The sequence below is a fragment of the Strigops habroptila genome, chromosome 5 (genome assembly GCF_004027225.2).
Source record: "Strigops habroptila isolate Jane chromosome 5, bStrHab1.2.pri, whole genome shotgun sequence".
Taxonomy (NCBI): Eukaryota; Metazoa; Chordata; class Aves; order Psittaciformes; family Psittacidae; genus Strigops; species Strigops habroptila.
In genome coordinates, this window is record NC_044281.2 from 38,664,167 (window position 1) to 38,688,014 (window position 23,848).

Here is a 23,848-nt window from a genome sequence, read left to right on the forward strand (position 1 = left end):
TTCTCTGCATATTGAATTTAAGCACTCATAATCTAATTGACAATTTCCAGTGGTGGAGGCCACCATTGCAATCACATACTGGTCCACTAGGAGGAAACAAACGCTATACAATGGATACTCCTTGATGTAGGCAATGCTGATTTTAGGTGGTTTGTAACATGCATATATTTGTGTGGTTCTTTTTTCCAGGAGCATTGCTGGCTGTCTGAGCCCAGGCATCTAGAATTGCTGCATAAACATGTTTGGGACTAAGCAGCTTTTCATGCACAGAGGCTCATGCACTTTGAATCTAGGAGTTGTGCCACCAGTTCCCTGACAGCCAGCTGCAGAGCTGACCACAGGCCCTACTAAAATTTTCACCATACTGTTGCAGTTTGGACCTTGTTCTGGGGCTGTTGGGGTCTGTAGAATTGATTTTGCACAGTTGCACAGCAGTTGGACTAGGGTTTTCATTTCAGTGTGATACAGCTAGACAAAGACATGGAAACGTGAGTCACTGCTGTATCACAGTTGTTCACTCCAATAACGGAAGAACATTTTATAATAGCAGGAAGGATAAGAACGTAGGCGTGAAACTAAACATTGGTGTTGCAAAGAAACCTTATTGTTAGCTGGCTTCTCTTCAGCCATCCTGAACATGGAGGTCTTTTACTAAATTTGGCTTTTGTTTTAATTCCTGAAGCTTTGAGGCTGACAAAACCTCAAATCCAAACGCTGGTTGGATTAGGCAGAAAAGTACGATCTCCCCATAGCGTATGGAGCACACAGGCAAAGCTCTGATGCTGCTGCCACCAGGCTGAGTTTATCAGTGCTCAGCATCTCTATTTCAGCATGGTCAGAATGTTTCACATGGACCTGCTGAGAAGACCAAATGCCTTTTCCATTGTCACTGGTACATGTTAAGCCCAGCAGTGTCTGCTACCCATTCCCCCAGTTGCTTTCCGCATCCAGGCTTGTTCTGCCCTGGGTTTCCTGCACTGATGAGTGGCTTCTCTGCACTGGCAGGAGAATGATCATTTTCCTACAGTCATCATTAATATAGGAAGGGTACCAGGGGTTACTGCTTGAAGCTCTCTGCTGCTTGTTTTCTACTGTAGCCTTGCATAGTGAGTTTCTTGGGCAGCATCATTTCCAGGCTGCCTAATGCTGAAGCTAATGCAGAGACGAGCCGAATTAAAAACAAATAACATAAATCAAATGTGTGGAGAGAAACCAGAAGGGAAAAACAAATAAAGTGGCAGATGGGAGGAGAGCCTAAGCTAGAAGAGATTTAATGCCATGTAGCATTGCTAGGTGGTAGCAAAAAGGGGTAAATCAAATTACAGAAAATGGCACATTGCATTTTATTATACCTCTTAATAGAGTGAAGCATAAGATCTACAAAGTAGCTGCTCATTGGCTTCTGAGACTAAGCAGTTCTATTAGCCAAAAACTTACCCCTTAGAGCTGAAGGGGTTATGTGCCTCAAGCAGACATCTGTTACTGTGGTTTTTCTTCCCGAACTGTTTGTGAAATCTCACAGTCTGGACAGAAAGCAATGTACACTCATGCCATGGGTCCCCTGTTAGCAGTCTAATGTTCCTCCATACCTGCCTTTGTAAACTGTTTCATTAGATGTGCAATCATAACAAATAGGAGTATTTACCAGTGTGCTCCCTGAAGTAGAATCACAGTAGGTTTATGTGACTGTAGCAAAGCAGAATTCAGTCTACCTTTCTCATGTACAGTTTGGACTGGTAAGAAAGGATTTATCAGGGTTCTCAAGCAACTTCTCTTTGATACACAGAAGTTGCATATGTCTCACCTAAGCACAGAGAGATTATTTGTCTTGTTATTTTTTTCCTAGCTGAAGACTGAACCATCCCTCTTCTCTGATTTGACATTGCACTGCCCTTAATCTGTGCTGCTCTGCATCCTTTTTGTCATGCAGACTGCAGTTTTCTTGTGGTGTTTTTGAATGCATGGCACATTTATACAAAAAAGAAGTGCCTTCTGCTTTCCAGGAGAAGCCTGTTAAAAAAAGAGGAGCTTCCTGAGCATGCCAGACATTAAAGCTCTAATGTATGAAACATTCAAAATTCAGCATACTGCGAGGATCTGCTCAGTAGCTGCAACATTTGTGTCGTTCAGTCAAGTCAGCTGTTGAAAGGCAGCAAAATGGATGAGAAGGTCACTGGCTGCGTAACTTTTCTCAAACACTTTTCTGCAGCTGGCAAATATCACCATACATGGATGAGACATGGTTGAGACGCACTGTGTGTTCACCACCGGGACTCTTGCTCAAGACTCAGGTACCAAAGCAATGGCCAGAACAGACTTTCACTTCAGCAATTATTAAATTTGTTGCTCTTTTCAAACAGTGTGATCTTGCTCTTTCAATCTCATTCTTGGCTCTGCACAGGTTAAATTACTTTTTAAGGGTTGAATTCTGCTGCTTTGCAGATAAATTCTGGCAGTAGAATACCATTTAATGGAAGAGAGCTTTTTTAATGCTAGTTGGCAGTGGGTTTAGCCAATAAATAGGTATTTAATTTTACTGCAGGTGGAAGCAATGTAAGCAGCCTCTAGGGAAAGACAAAGAGGCATTTTAGATAAACCTCTTGGCATGTTAATCATCTTGAATCAAGTACCGGGGTCATCCTAAAGCATTAGGATGTGACTGCTAAAGTGCCATCATGCATTTGTAAACCCTGAGCAACCCCCTGATGGAGACACAGCACTGTACTTGGAAAATCTTTGTTTAGAAAGACAAAGGGAGTGATCTTTATCATCCTGTAAGCCATGAAATCAGGAGATGATACTAAAGACTTTGATCTAATGCCTCTGTTTCAGAAAGAAGCACAATCTCTTGCTCAAGGATGTCAAAGCACACACGTCTTTCATTGCTGTTTCCTAAGGCTGGAGGCAGCTAAAACGTGTTTCATCTCTTCAGACTCTCCACAAATCATGGTTTTAATCCATCTTCTGCACTGATTAATTAATGGTATGTTCCTATTCTCCATGAGAACCAGGCGTGGAAGGAAGCTGGCCTCGGTATGTGGTACACTAAGGGTACACATAGCAGCAAAGTGATGCCTTTTGTCTTTCTCTCAATGCTCTTCCTAATGTTGCCCAACATTTTGTTGGCTTTTTTAAGCTGCAGACACATACCTGGCTGATTATTTCAGACAACTGTCAACAGTGACTTTAGGATCTCTTTCCTGTGCCATGACAGCTGGTTCTAGGATCAGCATCAAAGAGCTTTGGTTTGGATTATTTTCCTGTACGTGCGTTACCCTACATTTATCCACATTGAAGCTCCTATGCCAACATTGTGCCTTATGTTCAGTTTTGTGAGGTACTGCAGGACTTTGCCATCAGCATTGCATCTGACTGCCCTAAGGAGGCCAGAAGCATCCACAGACCTGGAGACTTTGTGCATACTCCCTTCTCCGTGTCATGAATGAAGATGTTGAGTAAAACCATTCTCAGCAAATACCCACTGCTGCCTCCTCTCCACCGTGAAAACCCTTCCATTTGCTTCCTACCTGTTAATCTGCTCTCATTCCAAAAATACACGTTTCCTTCAAAGTCTGTGCTTAGTTTCTTCAATGATCACCACCACCAAAATATCCAAGGACTCTGAGGAAGAAAGGAACTATTGAAATGATCTTCTCACCTTTATATTCCTTGTAGCATTCTAATACAAAACAGTCCTCCCAAAATTTACAGCTGTGGCTCTGTTTATAGAAAAGATGATACAGAAAACACGCAACTGCCATGAATTAACCTCACAGTCATTTTCTAAACATATGGAATTGTTTCCAGAGAGTGTAGGTTGGCTTTTGACACCGTCCCTTTGTTTTCATCCTGGAAAACCCCGGATGTACCTGGTTGCCAGGGAGGAGAGTAGTGTCGAAGAGTTTGCATCAGTCAAAGCCAAGTAAAATATTAATCATTGTGGGACCTGATGCCTAAGCGACAAGTCAGTAGTGAGGAAAGAAAGTGGGATAGCACCGTTGAGTTTTATACCTACAACTGACAAGCATAGTTCAGATTTTCCTTTATTTATCAAGAAAAAAAAACCAAACAAACAACCCAGCACAGAACTGTGAATTTAACGAAGGATTAAAAGCTCCAGGCTACTTTAACAGGGCATGATACAGCAATGCTTCTGCTGTGAAACAGCAAGAAAAAAGAACTGCAAAATGGCTACAACTTTTACTGCTGTAACAAAGTCTGCAGTATGCTGAATGATCACGACAGGCTCTCCTGTACACAGAAGCACCGCTGCAGATGCTCTCACCTGTCCAGCAAATTACTGGTTTTGCCGATGAACATTTCTTATGAGGACCACACGTATGGTCCAGGTCTGTTGCAATCTGTTCCGCCAGCAGAAGCTACACAAGCCCAGCCGTCTGCTGCAGGAAGTGGCTCTGCAGGCAGCAGGATCTGCATCTCTCACACAGACCTCATGCAGAAAACACGGCTCCAGCAGAGGAGCGGTTATTTTGGCAAGATGGGGAGAAGTGGCTGTGAACCATCCGAAAGGACAGTGAAAAATCCAGCAGCGTTTGTCAGCATACCTCTAGAATACCAGTATTTTGGCCAAGACCCAACCCCACTAATCTGTTTACCTAATGTCCCCTGCACTTCCACTGAAGTATGAGCTTATTTCCTGTACTAACTACTGTGTGTCTTGCGGTTAGTTATTAACTGGCTGTTGTGTTTGAAAAAGGGATTTTTTTTCAGCAGAAAGTGATTCTTCTGTAATCCTCACTCAGTTCGGGGGAGCTTTGCACTGTGCTGGTGAGACATCCTCTTGCAGCACAAAGCAGTTTGTGTAAAATAAATGCACGCATAATATTTTCTAGGCATCGTTAGTCTTTACATTTTTATCAGTCTGAGTGATGATTGATTTCCAGCAATAGAGAGAAAGAGTAATCCAGAATTAAGTATCATTTTGCCAAATGCATTTTGATGGGGGGGGAGGTGATTTCCAACCACTTGCCCCTTCTTTAGGAGCTGTTTGCAGCCTCTTTTGCTTTCTCTTCAAGCGCAATTGTGCAGCCGGGAGACGAGAAGTTTCCTTGGGAATCCTGCTGGTAGGTTCAGCTTTCAGCACAAGCTCTTACAGTACCACACTGTGTGGGGAAATTAATTGTTTGTTATTCTGGTATTTTCTCAGTTTTGCTTCTTTTATTTTAGAAGAAGTTCCCAGACAAGTGAATTCCGTGTTCTGAAGCATGAGGGTGGAATGAGTGAGCAGAGGATAGAGCCTCGCATCACTTGATTTCTATATGCATAAATATGACTAAAGCAAGTATTGGGGAAAAGGAAATAGTCAGTGTTTACTTATTCCAATTACTCATGCTTTCGTGTTTCTTTTAATCCCCTCCAGGCCCACTTCTGTTAGCTTTAAGGATATCTAGAAGCTATTTGTTCAGGACTAGGTGCTTGAATAGTCTTTGAATTCCCTTTTTTTTTTCTTTTTTTCTTTTAATTCCATTCTTTTTTCCATTAAGATTTTGAGTTCTGGTAGATCTCAGTGTAAGATGGGCACCCTCGCAAGTCTGAAATGCCATCTATGTTTTTCTCTCTGTTTAGACCCAGATCAACTGAAGTGTCTCAGATCTCTGCAGGGGGAAATATCTTTCCATGAAGCTCAGGTTGGCATCCGAGCCTTGCAGCAGCTGCTGCCGCCGAGGCTGGGAGCTTTCTCTCTGCCAGACACGTACCACTTCTGCTTTTTTTTTTTTTCAGCGAACTCCTCAGTAATTTTTTTGTGCAAGGGTTGACCAATCTGTGGTATTTCTCTCCTGCGTCAGCACCCCCCCCGGGAAAATTTAGCATTGGGAAACTGAAGATAGGAGCTTACGCTCACAACCATCTGACTCCTAATCTTTAGGGCTGGACGCTATTGACTGATGAGAAGGGGGAATTCGGGAGGGAGAAATGTAAGTTTTCTGACCAGCCTTGTTACTTCAGAAGGGATCTTGCTGAGTTGTTACCACTGTCTTCTCCATCTCACCCAATTAAGAGAGTGAAACAAATTGTTCCATGAACAATGCACTAATGAAAATCAATTTTGATAGATTTATATGCTATGCTCCTTCATCTCCCCCTTCAATACTCTCATTTTCCTTCTGACCTTCCTATTCCTTTGATACTTTAATTTCCCTAGTAAATCTCTCAAGTTGCCACCCAGTTCTCTCAAACACCTGCCACATCTCCCAGCTATGGGATAGGGAAGAAGTGGCAAGTCATAGCTGAGCTCACCGCATTGTTGTTCCTCTAATGTCAATGCTGATTCTGGATATACAGCAGTCCATTTTTATAAAACCTGGGGGAACATCATATATCTGCTAAAATTCATTTGCCTATCTCCGGCCTTTTTTTCCGGTTCCCGAGTCCTACTAATGCTAAACACAACTTGATACTGGTGGATACTGTGGCAAAAGTGCAGACCAAACAGAGTTCAGCTAATTTTATAAACTAAAGAAACAATGGAAAGAGAAGGCAGTAATTACAGGCTGACAAATAGCGCTGATATATGCCCTAGTGAAATGAAATGTTAATATAGGTCCCCTGGCCAGGCAGCAGGCTTTGGGGGCCTGTGAGTGAATGCAGGGCTTGTGCATACCTTCATCTACCCATTGGGGGTTAAAATGCAGATTAGAGATTAATTCCTTATCCGATTTTGATCTGGTGTCAGGCAAGGTGAACCCACCTCAAGTGCAAGACCAGCACCTACGTAGCTTGACAAGGCTGTTTGAGGCTGTTTTAAAGGTCCTCACCCACTTTAAAGGTCTGATACTATTTACATGCTTCAGTTCGCTCTTGCTTGTCTATTTTCTGGAGAGAAAATAAACAAACCTCGGGACGACAGTGAATTGATATAAAACTGAAGAGGATTTAGGGTGTATTTCTGGTTACTGAGAACCAGCGGAACAGCCTCTGCCTGCCACGCACGGCTGTCCCCGCACTCGGCAGCGCGCTCCCGAGATAGCCGAAGCAGTGAACGCTGACCCGAGGGCTGCCGACGGCCGGGGCGGCGTAGGGATGCCCGCGGGGATGGGTGTCACCGACCCCGCCACGGATCGTGGTCGGTTTCGCCTGCACCCGGAGGGTCGCTAGGCCCTGGTGCCTCCGCAGGCGGCCGCTGACCCCAGGCGCTGCCCGTCCCGGCCGCACCGAGGCACCGGGGCCCATGCGCGGCCTACCCCCAGCGCCGCCCATCGCTCGGTGGCACCCGCACGACCGGGGTGGTGGCGACTCCCACCCCCCCGCGGGCCGGGCCGGGCCGGGCGGCGGAGGCGGAGCCGCGTCCGGGGCGGGGCGGCGCGGCGGCCAGTCGCTACCTCAGCGGCGGGGTGGGCGGCGCGGCGCGGTGCGGAGCGGCGCGGCACGGGGTGATGGAGCCGCGGGCCCTTGCTGCCCGCGCCCCGGCACGCAACGCCCGCTGAGGCCCGCCTGCCGCCGCAGCGCGGCAGCCTGTCGCCTCCCGCCGCCACCCCTCCACCCCCGGGAAATGGCCACGGAGCCCCTGCGGCCGGCGCCGCCCGCGGCGGGGCGCCCCGAAGGCGGGCGCGGGCGCTGTGCGGGCGGCGGGCGCGGCGAGGCGGAGGAGGCCGCGGCCCAGCCGGGGCTCGGCGCTTCCCCCGGCCCTGCGGCGGTGGCGGCAGGGGGCCGGCGGCGGGGGCTGAACGGCTGCGTGCCGCTGTCGCACCAGGTGGCCGGGCACATGTACGGCAAGGATAAAGGCGGTGAGCGGCGGCGGGGCGCGGAGAGAAGGGCGGCGGAGGCAGCGGCGGGCCCGGCCACCCGTGAGGGGGGTCCCCCACATCCTCGCCCTCCCGTTTATCTTAATTCTTATAAACCTGGTTGTGGCGGGGCGGGTCTCGCCTCAATTCTCCTCACGTCCCGCTGGCGGCGGCCGGTAGCTGTGCTGTTGGCGGGGGGGTGTCGGTGACAGGAGGGAGCCGCTCACCGGCGGCGGGGGGACACACGCCCGGCACCTCAGGGGCGGCGGGCAGGGCTTCCCGGGCTGAGCTGCGAGCACCTGTTCGCCCCGCGGGCTGGGTGCCGGTGCTGGGGTTTGGTGGTCACCTCGATGCTGAAGGGCCGGTCTGTCCGGCCGGGGTCAGCTTCCTCCTTTCGAGGGCTGGAGGGACTGCCAGAGCTCACCCGGTGTGCGCAGGTTGTGGACAGAGTGGTTTCAGCACCGCCAAATGTCTGTCTTCCGGTGGTTTTCATAAATGGTAGTGGCCCGCCAGGACGGGATAGTTAACAGCGCCTTTAAGCTTCTGCAGTTAGCTTCATTTTATCAGGCACCTTTTAAAAAAGTGGGAATTTAGGTAACAGTGTCCTTGTACCTTCAGAACATATGTTGAAACTGTCCTTTATCTGAAGGTAACCCCCAAACCAGAAACTTGAGTGAAGTATTAATGAGCGATTTACCAACCTGGAGTAACTTACTAGTTGGTTGTTTATTAGACGGTAAGAGTAAGCTCAAACCAATGGCTAGTAAGCAGTCTAATAATACAAATATCATGAGGATGCAGCATTTTTGAAGTGTGCCTCCACTACCTTTAAATTTCCATTTTAATTCCAGGTTGAAGAGTGAGGTGTTGGCCCTTCTCATGAAAGGTGCCTTTTAACATAGGCAGTGGTCACTGCCAGAGCAAGCAACCAAGTTAGCATTGCCAAATGGCATTTCTCCCCCTTCCAGGACAACACATTTGGTGCAACTCCTGCCTGTGAGCCAAATGTAAGGTGTACATTCAACTGTCAGTGTGCTCTTTGAGAGCAACTGTCATACTGCCTTTGAACGCTTTTGGTACGAACTGCCTTTGCTGAATAGGCCAAGGGCAGTTCATTTGAACCTCTTCAGCCATCACTGAGTGGAATTACAGTACTAATGGCACTGAGTTTGTCTTATCTACAGCCTGCGTCTGTGGCATGTCTTGCTGCTGATAATCTCCACAGCAAAGTAGTTCTTGTCCCTTGCCCCTGCTGCAGTTGGTGCAATAAAATGTAGTGGGAGGTGTGTTGGATCCTTGGACTGTAGATCTTTGTTGTTCTTGTATCATAAAATGGGGTGGGATCAGTTAAAAAAGGCTCACTTCAGGGAAAGCCTCACCTTTGCCACATCAATTTTATCAGTTGGATCAAGACAACACGGTGATGCGCCATCATTGTGGGTGCAGCTCCAATGGATTAGGTAAAGCTAGCTCCACTGCGTCTGATGAGGAAGACCAAGGTTTTCCTGTAGGGGTACCACCACAGTTGATGATCTCATCTTAGAAACTGAGTTTTACATTTAGGTGAAGACCAAAGCTGCTCTGGCACTCACAGTGCTCTCATTTTTCTAACTGAATCTTCTCATTTTATTTCTTTACAGATGTATGTAGGAGTGCAGGCAGTCGAGATGCGAAAGATACAGGGTCATGTATAATTCTGCAGTGCTGTTCCCCTTGCTATCTTTGTTGTGAAGCTAGTGGCCAGATGTTTGGATATATGTAGTTGCTAATAGCACTGGTAAGGAATATCACAATCTGTATGCCAGAATCTGTGAGAACTTTAGGCATGTGTGAGGAGACCACTGTGTCTTCTACGTTCTCCACTGCCTTTTCTGCCTTTTCCTGCAGTAGTCGCCCTTCCTGTTATTTTCTCTTCTGGCCTTTTCTACACCGTTGAACCTTTAGTATTTTAAAAGCCTAAAGCTATAAAACCAGTATGCCTTTTTGTCCGAACACCTCTATTGCTATGCATACAACATAGCAAATGCATCTTGAAGGTTGTACCCGGCTGGTGTTAGTATCTGAATTGTTTACTGATTCAAGCGCAGAGCCTTCCTTGTTCTGCTCAGCTTCCTCCTGTATGTCACTGCTGTCCTCTGCACCCATCTTCCCTTCTGCCCCTGCATAGAAAGACGCAGAGGACTTGTAGATATCCAAAGTATTTTTAAAGTATTTTATTTTTTTGGTTAAGTAGACCTTAAAATTTTGTTGCCATGGGGTTCCCTCCCTCCTGAATAAGCTTTCAGTTTTGCCTTTGATCCCTGTGACTCTTACTGCCCTGCAAAGAAAGGCCTGTAGCATTCTCCCTGCGTGCAGGCATAGACCCTTGGCTTCTGGGCATGACGACTGACCACCTGTTGAGTGCTGTGTTCAGTAGTGCTTCCCATGGAACAGAGTAAATCGCATGGAGTAAGTAAGGTTGTGGCTGACTTCCATAGGCAGGTGGAGAGAGACGGGAGCTGGTGGGATATGTAACTTTATAGAGCCTTCCGCACTTGGCTGTGATTTGGTGCCTGTACCTGTAAAGTGTTGGAGGTTCCCAAGCTGTTAGTGGGATTCTGTAGCTAAAGGAGCCATTCTTTTTCAGTGTGACTTGCTTGGTCATGCAAATCACAAAACTTACAGCTCTGGCTGATAAAAAGATTAAGGTGGCACATGCATACTGGTCAGTCCTTGTTAGATACCCTCAGAGGATGGAGGATCTTTCTAAAGTAAATGTTTGGCGTGTTTGTGCAGAACAGGATTTGTCTATAGTCCAGTGAAGCATGTGGATTGGATGTGATACTTGTTTAGAAGAGTTCATATATCTGTGTTTATTTTTGCAGTAGATTTGAAGCATTTCAGAGTGCTAGTAAGCTTTGCGTGCAGAGCCATAGAGAAATGTTTGTAAGAGAATTCAGAATTTTAATTTTGGTATAGTTCTGTTGCTTCTTCAGAAATATTGAATTACTTATTTGTATATTAAAAAAATACTACTCCCTGTCTGTGCTGAAAAACCTAAGAAACTCTAGAAGAAAACCATAACCAATGCCCATATGTTAGTATGGTCTGCAGGTGATGGTATCTCTGGTGGTTGTTGTAGATCAGAGAGAAAGTTACAGAGTTCTCATCTTCGTGGTGAATGTTGAAACACGAGTTGTTGGTTTCCAGGCCTGCCTCAGTCACAGTTACAGAGTAGGAGCTCTAGTTTGTCAAGAAATGCAGAGGATGAAGGAACTTTAGATAATGCCAGGTTATAATAAACTCTTCAAGTAATATGTATCAATCCAGTAGTGTATGGGTTCTACTTCCAGGAATATTTGCCTGGCCTTTCTGCCTTATAGATCGTCTACTTGTCTTATCATCAAAGCCAACATGCAGATTTTGAGGAGTACGTGTTACAAAACTGTTTTGTAATGTTGTAATTGTTAGCAGTTCACATTCCAAACACGTGCCATTCAGATACTTTGTGCACTTTGCCAGTGCTTTCCAGCACAGGTAAAAGGGTACAGGGAGGGCATGATAAGCTGTTGTGTCTTGAAGATGTGGTAGTCTGGGCATTGTTGTGTGGCAATGTTTTTTCTGGTTCTGGAAAGTGTACAAAATCCAGCTTTCAGCAAGCAACGTAACTTGAGAGCTTTTACGCATGTTTTTAAAACTACTCTTTGTTCATTGGCACAGTCAACTAGTGAAACAACTTTTCTGAGTCTGGTGGTTGTTTAAATATCTTAGACTCTGAAGATCTTGTTTAGTTTCCAAGCCTGCACAACAGAGCCCATTCAGAGATAATGCTTTCTAAAAGGCAGAAACACAGTTGCTGTTACAACTGCAAACTCTTTTTGGGACACAAAGCTCCTGGCTTGCTGTATCGTGTTTCCTCAAGTGGTAAACTGAAGATGGAGCCTACTGTTGATACAGTTTATGTTTTCCCTTCCCTTCTAAGCAAAATAAATTCCTATCTGAAAAACTATGAATAAATCCTAGGAGAAAATTTGTTTTCCAGAAGTTGGTTTTTCTTTTTCCCTTGCAACTGATGATCTTGAAACCTAGAGGGATGCAGAAACATTCACAGGGATGCAGTTATTGTTCTCCATTCTTGACCATATACATCTCTTGAGTACCCTCAGATATTCAGTTGCATTTCTTATGCAGCTATTCAACAGTGTTGCTGTCTGGAGAGACATTAGGGCTGTTTTGTGGGGATATGTTGAGGGCTTTTTTTGATGCATGATGAAAGTGGTTGCCTGGCTGAGGTGAAATTCTGTATTGTAATAATGGGTGATACAAATAATATTACTCCATGCTAACTAGATGCTACAGGGATGCTACTTCTAGTAATATAGAAGTGCTCTTTCTATGCCATTAGTATAGAAATACATAGAACATGTATTTCTATTTTAGCTAGAGAGAAATGCATTAAACTTGGTACTAACTCTTTTAACTTACTGGCGTTGTTGGAAAAATAACTTGTACGTTATTTAAAAAGGGAGTGTCTATGTAATCTTCCATAGTTAATGTTTTTTTTTGGGGTGGAACTTTTAATGTCACATCCCAGTACTGTGTTGGCCTTGAGCAGAATTAGGCCCAGGAAATCATCTGATGGCTAAAAAGACGGAGAGAAGTGCAAGCAGCCCTCTGCTAAGGGTTTTGTGTAGGAGCTGCCAATTTCAGCTCTACTGCGTGTATACTGACAGCAGTACAACTTTGCAAATAGGCTGTCCCTGATGGTGTATTTGCTGTTCGGGGTGGGGGGAAGCAACCTGTAAAACTACGCCCTGAAGTAAATGCTTCTCTTCTAGGTATACTTCAGCATCCAGATGGGACTGTCCTGAAGCAGTTGCAGCCACCACCTCGTGGTCCCAGGGAGCAGGAGTTCTACAACAAGGTGAGGGTCCTGCAGTGTGGAGGGAGCTGTCTGGCTGCAGGTGAAATGATGTTGTGCTTCCTGTAGAAGTTGTAGTTACCAACCTGCTGTGGTGGGAAAGTAAAACCTAAATATCTGAACAGTAGGTCAGCAGCAGCCCTGTCTTGGTGTCTGTGTGCTGTCTAGAACTTTCTCCTCTTTGGATGTCTGTCCCCATGACAGGTCTACTTCATTCACAGTGTTTAAGCTTGCTCATTTGCTCATGGGACGCTGGGTTTTTCACAGGATCTAAGATTGTATTGAAAAGCCTTGTGTGATCTCCATTTATGATTAAAGGATGGTATGTTTGATCCCATCTTTCTCATGTTGCAGATTGTCTCAGAATTCGTAGCATCTAAATTTAGCATGTCTTGCACTTCTGTCTAGTCTGGTTTCTTGCTAGAAGTATTGCTCTGTTCACTGTATTAAAACTCAGCTCCTTTAAAAAGTCAATAAAAAGTTAAACTCTCCAGTTGTTTTAACTTTAGTTTGATGTATTTTTCTTATTATTCATCTTCAGTTTGCTTTATCAGTAACTTCAATAACACAGACCAGGAAAGCTGTTGCTTGTCTTATGAGCATAAACTGTTCTTAGAGCCCCTTTCCCTTACCAACCTGCCTGCCTGTGATAGTCCATCATGTGTTTTTTCTGTATCAGCTTGATAAGTCGTCTCTTTCCATGACTAACTAGGTACAAAGAACTGTAGAAAACTTCATCATGCAGGATGAAAGAGGAGTCTCGAGACTTTTTTTTATGTTGTGCTGTTTGATTTTTCTCCCTTCACCCTCCAAGGGTGTTAAGTTTCCAAAACACCTTGTGTATTTTGTGGAAATGTCTCACATTAAAACAGACTAAGCGATGTGCACCAAGCGAACATTGTGTTTGCATGCTAGCATTACTCGATAATTCTTGTGATGGGACTGCTAGACAAAACAGCAGTTCTTGACTTAGTAGGAGCTCAGCAGGAGCCAGTTAAATTAAGTGTAAATATTTTTCTGAGGTTTCTTAGTGACTGTCATTTAGATGAGGTTAGAAAGATGCAATTCAGCCTGAGTGGTAGTTCTTCAGTAGGAGGAGAAAGCTCGAGCATACTCCTTTGAGTGCCAGGCTGCTGCTTACTCTTCTGTGAAATCCTGAGGTATGGACAGTAATGTGCTATCTCTGTCTAAAGCCAGTGGGTAAGAGGGGTAAGCTTGAGCGTTGCTTAGATGTTAACCATTCGCAGCACAGGCTTTATCATTTTGCCTGTTGCTTAAACTGGTGTGACAAGCTTTGAGTAAGACCTTGAGCAAAATCTTTGAGAAGAAGTTCTGTGTTAGTGCCCTTGTTACTATGCCATGTCGTAGTGGAAGAAGTCAGGTTTCAATGCTAGTAAGTTGCAAAGTTAGCTTCATTATGTCTTGCAGGGCTTTGCTGGGTCGCTTCCAACACTGAATTTTTTTGGTTATCAGGCATTTGGGAAAGGGGTTGGGCAATTCTTGAAAAATAATGGAGAAAGGGAAGGGTGCATACACAATTAGTTGTGTGTGGACTGGAATGCCTTTTTGGGGGAGAAGGGAAGGTGAGCAAATGCATCTGCATTATGTAGGTGAAAGTACAGGAGAAAGGTCTTGTGGATTTGTCGCTTCTCAATGATTAACTATTATCATGTTTGCTCTTGGGCAGGAACCATGTGATGCAGGGTATAGGCACCTAAGCACTACATATGGTTGTTACAAGATGAGGATTACTGTAGACTGTGAGGTTCAGTGTAAGGTACAGTTTCACTTACAGCTTAAGCTGATAGGATAGCTCATTGCTGCCAAGAGGGAAAGACCTTTCTTCCCATTCCTGCCATTTATCTTCTGCTGTGCTGGTGCTTTTTGGACATAGATGAACTGATTTGACTTATTTAAAAGATGGCAAAACTTCCTTGTGTTGGTTGTCTTTTGTCGGTTCTAGCGATTAATCTGATGAGCAGTGGGAACAACAGCAGGATTGCCCTGTTTTGGTGACTGAGGTCAAGGCATCTTTTGGTCTACAGTCAAAAAAACGTTATCACCTTGGAGAAGCTAATGAGCCTCCAGAGGCTGGGGAAAGGAGAATTTTACCACTCCTTGAGACAAGGAGTTGTTTACAAGGCAGGAGATGGTGAGAAACAGCACAGAAACGAAAGAAGTGAAACAAGACTGATGAGTCCCAGGCTGTCACTTTGTCAGGACTAGACAGCAAGTCCATTGATAAGATCAAACCAGAAGGTTGCCAATTAGTATATGTGAATTAATTGTCACTTGTTTCTTTATTTCTGCGTTTATTTTTTCATATGTGCTTATAACTGTTTTGTCTCTAGTGATAGGTAAGTTATTGTTTCCTTTGCATGCTACCTTACCCTGGCCTGAATTAAGATTAGTACCCCAGTACCTGGGCCAGAAACAAGTGGTGTTCTTTACTTATGGGTGAAGCAAACCTCCTTGGCTGAAGTAGTTGGGAACCTTTGTAGTTTATGGTAGCAAGAAGATGAGCTTGTCTCAGTTTCAGCTGGAGAGCAGCTATTGCAGATCTGAGGCAGAAGTGTTTTCCGGTAACTGGCAGTGACCAGGAAGCCCTGTTTCAGCATACAGTCTGAGTGCTTGTGAGCTGAAGGCTCACAAGGAAGTGTGTCATGATAGAGTTAATGGGGCATTGAGAGGCAAGTTTGACTGTAACTGATACATTTAACCTGATGCCAGGTATTGTCTTCTAGCAGTCTTCCAGTATCTGAAGGGGGCCTACAAGGATGTTGGAGAGGGGCTCTTCATCAGTGACTGTAGCAATAGGACAAGGGCTAATGGGTTCAAACTGAAACAGGGGAAGTTCAGGTTAGATGTAAGGAAGAAGCTCTTTACTGTGAGCATGGTGAGGCACTGGAACAGATTGCCCAAAGAAGTGGTAAATGCTCCATCCCTGGCAGTGTTCAAAGCCAGGTTGGACAGAGCCTTGGGCAACATGGTCTAGTGTGAGGCTTCCCTGCCCATGGCAGGGGGGTTGGAACTGGATTATCTTAGAGTCCTTTCCAACCCTAACTATTCCATGATTCTATGTGTCTATCTGGACAAGACAGTCTTCTCTTCTGAAACTGCTGGATTTGCCTTCAGCTGGATATGTGAACATGACAGAGGGCCATAGTCTGTTCCAGCGAATCACCAGTAGTTTTTTCCTGTGGTTATTGATGAGTTATTTTGTGTTGAGCATGAAGCTGAGTACTGACTGGTAGAGCCCAAACGAAATGGGCTTCCATTTTGGAATGGAAACTTGAGCGAGGCACTGTAGTGCGAAATGCTAATAGTGATCCGAAACTTGCTCAGGAGTGGCAGACAACTGGAAGTTTTGAAGAATTTCACAGGTTTCTATCAAAGTGGAAAACTGGAAAATCTCTCAAGTGATTCCTGCTCAGACTGCCATTAGGCTACTTCACTGTTTTCCTGATAGTGTGTTTTCAGATTAGCAGTTAAAAAACCCCCAAACAAACCAACCACCCAACCCTCTAAATACATGTGGTCTTAAGAGATTATTTCACCAAGTAAACCCAACTTTTGCCTCTAGTACGGCAATATGTGTCGTTCTCTAGTGATGGGGAAATGGCTTGCCGTGATTCTGTGTTGGGGGAGAATACTATGACAAGATCATTGTGAATATCTTCTATAATAAAATGTAGTAGAACAATGAGCTATTTGTAGTCATTGTTAATAACTGACTATGTATTACTTGTCACTGGAGTGTGACTTCCTATTGGTAATGTTCACTGAGTTCTGTAAATATCAGTAATTATCAAATCAAAATAATTAACATTTTAATTTTGTTCCAACAAACTCCATTCCTGTACCTGAGGGTATGAACTTTTTACAAACATATAGGCTACATCACCATTAAGTGTTTCACCAGGTCTTCTGGTACCCTTACTGGGTAAAAAATTTTTGAGTTTTTCACCTTGAATAGCTACAAAATGCTCCATTTTCAGTAGATACGAGCAACAAGAGAGTGGGGAAAAAGATTGAAGTAGAAAGCTTCAAAAAAATTGAAGTTTTTTTAAGGGCTATTTACACTCATGATCAGTTGTTTCTATCTAATGGAAATACGTGGTGAGAACATATAGGTGGAGGCACTTTAAAGGACTTTTTGAAGGAGTTTCAGGAGGGAGCAGTATACAGAGAATCGGAAATAGTAAAATAGTGTTGTTTAAAAATATAGTGTAATATATTATGTAGTAGTGACCCATTTCCATTAAAGAATATAAATTGGTAAAAGGCAGTATGTGTTCATGGTATGCTGCCTACACATGCACGCTAAGAAATCCACAGAACCAGGCTACTACTCGGTGTGTTCTAGTGTTTGGCTTCAGCCTGCTTTATGCCAGGGTGCATTCATACATGCGGAACAGTCTGATTTAATTCAGCAGTGTTGGGGAGGGAAGGGAAGAAGCCTATCAACCCTCCTACGGTGATCTCTTCTGGCAGATGAGTTGGGAACTGTGAGAAAAGCATCCTTTGAGAAGGTTAGTGCAGTCACTGTATGAGGTGAAACCCCCTGCTTAGCTGCATACAGAGCTCTGATCTCAAACAAGCCAGGCTGTACACAAGAGCACTATGTGCTAGCATAACTCTGTCTTCCTATTTCAGAGCTGTCCTCTTCAGCACAGGTTTTTTTCTTAATTTGTCACGTCAAGAATGTAGCATTGCAGAAACTACTGTCTTGTTGGTGCCCTGAAGAGGGGGAGGAAGCAGGAATGTCAGGCTTTAAATAGGACAAGCTGCTTTTGCAGGCACAAAAGCATAGAGCTTGGGCTGCAATTATTTAAAACAGAGGAAGAGAGAATTTACAGTTGTTGAGGTTGCCTTCGTGACTGCAGTTTCCTACAAGCTGTGTGTTTAGCACTGAGAGATTGAGTGTTTCTTATGTTCAACAGAGCAAGAGAAGGTTGTTGAACTGTTTTGAAATGGCAGCTCTTTTGCTCTGGCATTCGCTGTGGGGCTGTAAACCTTTGTTACTGTGTGTACCTGTTCTGAGCATGGCATACTGAAATTTCAAAACTTACTAATGCAGTAGTTAATAAACTGGGATTCTGTGCTTAACAGATCAATCAATGTTCCTGTAAACTTTTATTTGAATTGCCCTTCTGCTTTCCTGTGGTGACTGTGGGATGCTTGGAGTATAAGTAGTATACCTTTCCCCCTCATCCCGCTTGCTGAAAACTGTCCTGAGAAAGCTCTGGCAGCATGGGCAACTTCCATCACTTATCTTGTGGTTTTTTTTTCTCCTGTTTGCTAGTGGCTGCAGGTCATGGCTTGGAGCCACATCGTGGCTCCAAATAACATACCTGCAGCACTATAAGGTTTCTAAGAATCTTTAATGCAAGTCTTGCCCAAATTCTCAGATACCTTTGTCCCAGAGAGCAAGGGTGATTTAGGGGGGTTGGAATGACAAGGTAGATGGGGTTCTCCCAGTCCCAGCTCAGCTCTGGCAGCCTTCTACCTCTGTCCCAATCTTGGGAAGCAAGGGAACTGATTGACCCCACGTAGCATTGGGAAAAGATAATAGGGCTAATCACCTGGCCCTTCTGGATAAGAGATCTTCCACCCATTGCCAATTAATGATGGCTCTGTTAACTGCTGTAGCAGTAGTCTGAAAGTTCAGGGTTCAAGCTCTGCTGACATATAATATGAATGCAAGGAAGCTGTTACCACTGTAGATAATAGAAATTGTTTTTCTCTCTTGTTGCATGTTCTGAAAACAAAGCCAGGATGTAAGAGACACAAATAGCTTCAGCATGTAAAAGAGATTTAAGTTAGGTGAGAGTCAAGCACTTGAAAGTTAGGAAGTAATGGTTTCATGGTACAATTGTTCTTCTGAACTTTTGGCTGCATTATAATGCAGCTTTCAATAGGGCAATGACCTGTCTTTCTGTTTTGTTTCCCATAAAGAGTTTATTAACTTATTTTACAACCTGACATAAGGCAGAATTAACATTGTTTGTGCAACTTCTGCCATCAGTCTTGTAACAGTCTTTGAGTTTGTGACTAGAGGATAACATATTAGTGAAGACCCAATTACACTAATACTCCCGAAGCCATAGTTCCTTGTGCTTCTGTGGTTACAGAGAAGGAACATGCAGGAAGTGTGCCCGCTTGGACCATTATCAGTAATTTTCTCCTTACTATGTTACTTACTTGATTGTCAATAACCTGCCACTACTCCTATGCTGTGGCTTTTCACTAATGCTCAATGCTTTCTTCTTTTTTGCATTATCTAATTTTAATTAGTATTCAAGCAGCTTCAGGCAGTGCAGAAGACTTGTGGTGACTTCCCTCCCCCTCCATGGCATAAAATCAAGCCAGCAGCCTGAAAGATGTGTTTTGGCCTGGAAGCTTTTGCATGGAGTTGCAAGAACTGACTCATAAGGCTCAGCCCGCTTTTAGCCTATATAGCACAAATCATGATAAGGATAAGCCTGTGTTCTGTAAACTGTTCTCTGCTAGTGACAGAAAAGGAGAGGGATTGGCAATTGTCTTGCTTCAGGATGAATTACCCTATTTTGTAAACTCAGTTAACTGGTTTTATAGTCTTGATTTAGATGATTATCCTTGACTGAAAAAGGAATGGATGATGGCCGTCATGCTGCTATTGTGTACTAAAATATCCTTATCCTATGATCAAGTCTCCAGCTAAGGTTCTGATTTTCAGTCTTGCAAGGACAAAGTTTGGAAAAATACGGTGCACGGTTCTCTTAACATCTAATTTTGGGGATGCAATGCCGTGCCCAAACTTTTTGTTACTGTGACATTTGGAGCTGTAGCTCAATATCCTGAATGGTTATCTTTGGCCATGCCTCATTCTGGTACATCCAGATCCTGCTGCATGTCCAGAAGAGGCACTGGTACTGAAGTATACAAATTACCTGTTTGCAAACACAGCGTGCATGTTCTGATACAGCTCTTTTCTGCCCTCGGCGTCGTTCCTCCTACTGAGAATCTGTCTAGCAGAGATTCTGTCCTGCTGGGGAAAAGAAGCAAATTTAAGTTCCCAAACCAGTGTGTGAAATTGCCTCATACTCTATTCTTTAAACCACAAACCTGGACAGAAACATTGTAATAAAAAAAAGATCATGCAGTACTTCTCAGCTAATGAGAAGAAAACGGCTTTTTGGCCAATTTTGGAATACTGGCAGCTTGTATCCAGATCTGTTTCACACTAGGAGTCATCTAAGAGAGATGAAGCATAGGTCTAAGAATCTGCTAAGTTCCTACTACTGTCCTATAAACACTTTTTTTTTTTTTTTTTGTTTTGTATCTCAGACCACTGTTAAATGACTGAAAGCCTACTGTACCAGGACGGTAAGATTTAAAAAGTATGACAGATTTGTGATTCTTGTATTCGGTAGCAAAAACAGTTTGGAAGGGACATGCTGCGCGGTAAAAGGCTAACCTAGAAGGGTCTGGTGAGCATCTCTTCACTGTGCTCCTTGTGTATTGTATACCACAGAATAAACTATAACCTGCTTAAATAAATCTAAGAAAACCTCATAAAAGGAGACAGTAAAATGCCATTATTGCAATTTGATGCTATCGGGGGGACTACTGGGTGGAGCACTACTGCTTAGTAGTCTACAGTCCATGCTATGTAAGAAAGCAGGAAAAAAAACCAACCAGTTCTCCTCCCAACCTGATTCCGAGGAATATTCTTCCCCAAGAGTAGATCTGGCTGAAAATAAAGCAAAAATGTGTAGTTTTAATGTGCATATCCACAGTATGTTAAATTGGATTAAGTTACAGTACAGTGCTCCTGCTGTGCTAGAGGGTCATTCAAGTGCTAGATCAAATCTTGCTTAAACTTCAGTTATGAATGTTTCAGAATATGGATAAACTTACTAAAGGTATGTTGGTGTTACACAGAAAATACAGTACTTTGTGCATTCTAAACTTATTTAAAAGTAAGATATGGCTGGTGGGCTGCCAGTATGGCATTGAGGAAGGTGCAGGTTGCCTCCTTGAAAGAAAAGGAAAATATATTCAGTCTCTGAAAACAGGAATTCCAGTTTCCAGATTCAAGAGGTTTGTACCATGAGGATATTGCATAAAGACTGTGTTACGTATGCAAAGAGATGTGAATCACCAGTGCATATGGTGGAAAATAATGTAATGCTTTTGTGTGTTCTTGGTCATCCAGGTACCAGATTAACCATAAGTAAATTTAAAACTCTATTAAATATTGATGGTTACTATACTAGTCTTTCAGGTGGGCAGTGAGGAGGTCTCATCAACAAGAAGGCTGAGGGGGCTCAAGAAGGACTTCAGGGCTGTGGGGCGACTTGTTCAGAAGCCCAAGTAGCTTTCTCATCTCTCCTGCCGGTCACAAGCAATGACAATGGAAGCATCAGGAAAATCATGCAAATTAATTCCTGGCTCCAGGACTGGTGTCACTGTCAGAATTTTGGGGGTTTTGACCATAGGTTAGTTTACACAGCTCCAGGCCTGCTGGCAGCAGATGGGATATGCCTGTCCCAAAGCGGGAAAAGGATCCTAGCTCAGGAGTTAGCAGGGCTCATAGAGAGGGCTTTAAACTAGGTTGGAAGGGAGAAGGGGATAAAAACAGGCTTGCTAGAAATGAGCCAGGGGGTGCAATGCTACTATTGGAGGCCAGATAGACAGAGCAACTTAAATGCATATATGCCAATGCCCACAGCATGGGCAACAAACAGGAGGAGCTGGAAGCCATTGTGCAGCAGGAAAACCATTATAGTCGCCAGCACAGCAATATGGTGGGATGATTTGCATGACTGGAGTGCTGCAGTGGATGGCTACAGAAGGAATAGGCAAAGAAAGATAAGTGGTGGGGTTGCATTGTATGTCAGGGCATGCATTGGCTGCCTGGAACTTGATGTTGTAAGTGAGAAGATTGAATGTTTGTGCGTGAAGATCGGGGAAAGGCCAACCAAGCAGATATCCTAGTAGGAGTCTGTTACAGACCAGGATGAAGCTATGCACGAATCATTCTTTAACTGGGAGAAGTTTCATGATTGCTAGTCCTTGTTCTTGTGAGGGACTTGAACCTAGCAGCTGTCTGCTGGAAGTACAATACAGCAGAGAGGAAACAGTCCAGGAGGTTCTTGGAGGGTGTGGAAGATAAGCTCCTGACCCAGCTGGTGAGTGAGCCAGGTGGGGGAGATGCCTGGCTGGATTTGCTGTTTCCAGAGAAGGACTGGTGGGTGATGTGATGGTAGGAGGCCATCTTGGGCAAAATGAAATGATAGAATTTTTGATCCCTGGAGAAGTCAGGAAGAAGGTCAGGAAAAATGCCGCATTAGACTTCCGGAGAGCTAACTTTGGCTTGTTTAGGATGCTGGTTGAGAGAATCCCTTGGGAAACATTACTGAAGGACAAAGGGGTCCAGGAAGGCTGGATACTCTTCAAGAGTGAAATTTTCAAGGTGCAGGAGTAGGTGGTCCCCATGTGCTGAAAATCAAACTGGAGGGGAAGAGACCAGCCTGGCTGAACAAGGAGATATTGCTCTAACTCAGAAAAAAATAAGAGGATCTATCACCTATGGAAGAAGGGACTGCCACCCCATGAGGAGTACAAAGATGTTGTTAGGTTATGCAGGCAGAAAATTAGAAAGGCAAAGGCACAGCTGGAACTAAATCTGGCCACTGCTATAAGAGATAATAAAAAATATTTTTACAAATGTATTAGCAATAAAAGGAGGGCAACGGAGAGCCTCCGTCCTTTACTAGATACTGAGGGAAACCTAGTCACCAAGGATGATAAAAAGGCTGAGGTGTTTAATGCCACCTTTGCCTCAGTCTTTAATAGTCACACCAGCCATCCTTAGGGTACTCAGTCTCCTGAGTTGGATGGTGAAGATGGGAGCTGATTCAAGTCCCCATAATCCAGGAAGAAATGACTAGTAACCTTCTGCTCCACTTAGACATACACAAGTCTATGGGCCCAGGTGGGTTCCACCCAAGAGAGCTTGCAGACGACCTCACCAAGCCACCAAGCCAAGTGTTCATCATTTACCAGCAGTCCTAGTTTAGTGGGCGGGTCCCAGAGGATTGGAGGTTGGCCAACGTAATGCCTCTCTACAAAAAGGGCAGAAGGGAGGACCCTAGAAACTACAGGCCTGTCAGCCTGACCTCAGTGCCAGAGAAGATCATGGGGCAGGTCATCCTGAGTGAGATCACACAGCACGTGTGGGAAAACTGGAGGATCAGGCCCAGTCAGCATGGGTTCATGAAGGGCAGGTGCTGCTTGACCAACCCGATCTCCTTCTATGACAAGGTGACCCATCTGGTTGATGAGGGCAAGGCTGTAGACACTGTCTATTTGGACTTCACTAAAGCATTTGACACTGTTTCCTACAGCATTCTCCTGGAAAAACTGGCTGCTTGTGGCCTGGATAGGTGTATTCTTCACTGGGTTGGAAACTGGCTGGGTGGCTGAGCCCAAAGAGTGGTGGCGAATGGTGTTGCATGTAGTTGGCAACTGGTCAGTAGTGGTGTCCTTCAGGGCTTGGTATTGGGGCCAGTGTTGTTTAATGTCTTTACTGACTATCTGGATGAGGGGATCTAGTGCACCCTCAGTAAATTTGCAGATGACACCTAGTTGGGTGGGAGTGTTGATCTACTGGAGGGTAGGAAGGCTCTGCAGAGGGATCTAGACAGGCTGGATCGATGGGCTGTGGCCAGTGGTATGAGGTTCAACAAGGCAAAGTGCTGGGTCCTGCACTTGGGCCACAACAACCCCATGCAACGCTACAATGCTACAGGCTTGGGAAGAGTGGCTGGAAAGCTGCTCTGCAAAAGGGAGCTGGGGGTGCTGATTGGCCGCTGAACATGAGCCAGCTTGTGCCCAGGCAGCCAAGAAGGCCAACAGCATCCTGGCCTGTATCAGCAACAGTGTGGCAGCAGGGCCAGGGCAGTGATCATCCCCCTGTACTTGGCATTGGTGAGGCTGCACCTCGAATCCTGTGTTCAGTTCTGGGCTCCTCGCTACAAGAGAGACATTGAGGTGCTGGAGCGGGGTCCAGAGAAGGGCAACAAAGCTGATGAAGGTTCTAGAGCACAAGTCTTATGAGGAACGGCTGAGGGAACTGAGGTTGTTCCGCCTGGAGAAGAGAAGGCTCAGAGGGGAGCTTATAGCGCTCTACAACTACCTGAAAGGAGGTTGGAGTGAG

The 23,848-nt window shown here is 44.7% G+C and overlaps 1 protein-coding gene across 5 annotated transcripts in view; it reads left to right on the top strand.

The window, feature by feature from the left end:
- Window positions 1-7,348: 7,348 nt before the first annotated feature.
- IPMK (inositol polyphosphate multikinase) overlaps window positions 7,349-23,848 on the top strand; it is a 47,194-nt gene continuing 30,694 nt past the window's right edge. Inside the window, exons 1-3 of one of the 5 annotated variants that reach the window (XM_030487754.1) lie at window positions 8,783-9,202; window positions 9,383-9,496; window positions 12,560-12,645. In XM_030487754.1, coding sequence (XP_030343614.1) covers window positions 9,166-9,202; window positions 9,383-9,496; window positions 12,560-12,645 — 237 coding nt within the window. In that variant the 5' untranslated portion in view covers window positions 8,783-9,165. Of the gene's footprint in view, window positions 7,746-8,782; window positions 9,203-9,382; window positions 9,520-12,559; window positions 12,646-23,848 lie in introns of those variants that run through there. The other 4 variants (XM_030487753.1, XM_030487758.1, XM_030487755.1 and 1 more) reach the window with 4 other exon arrangements.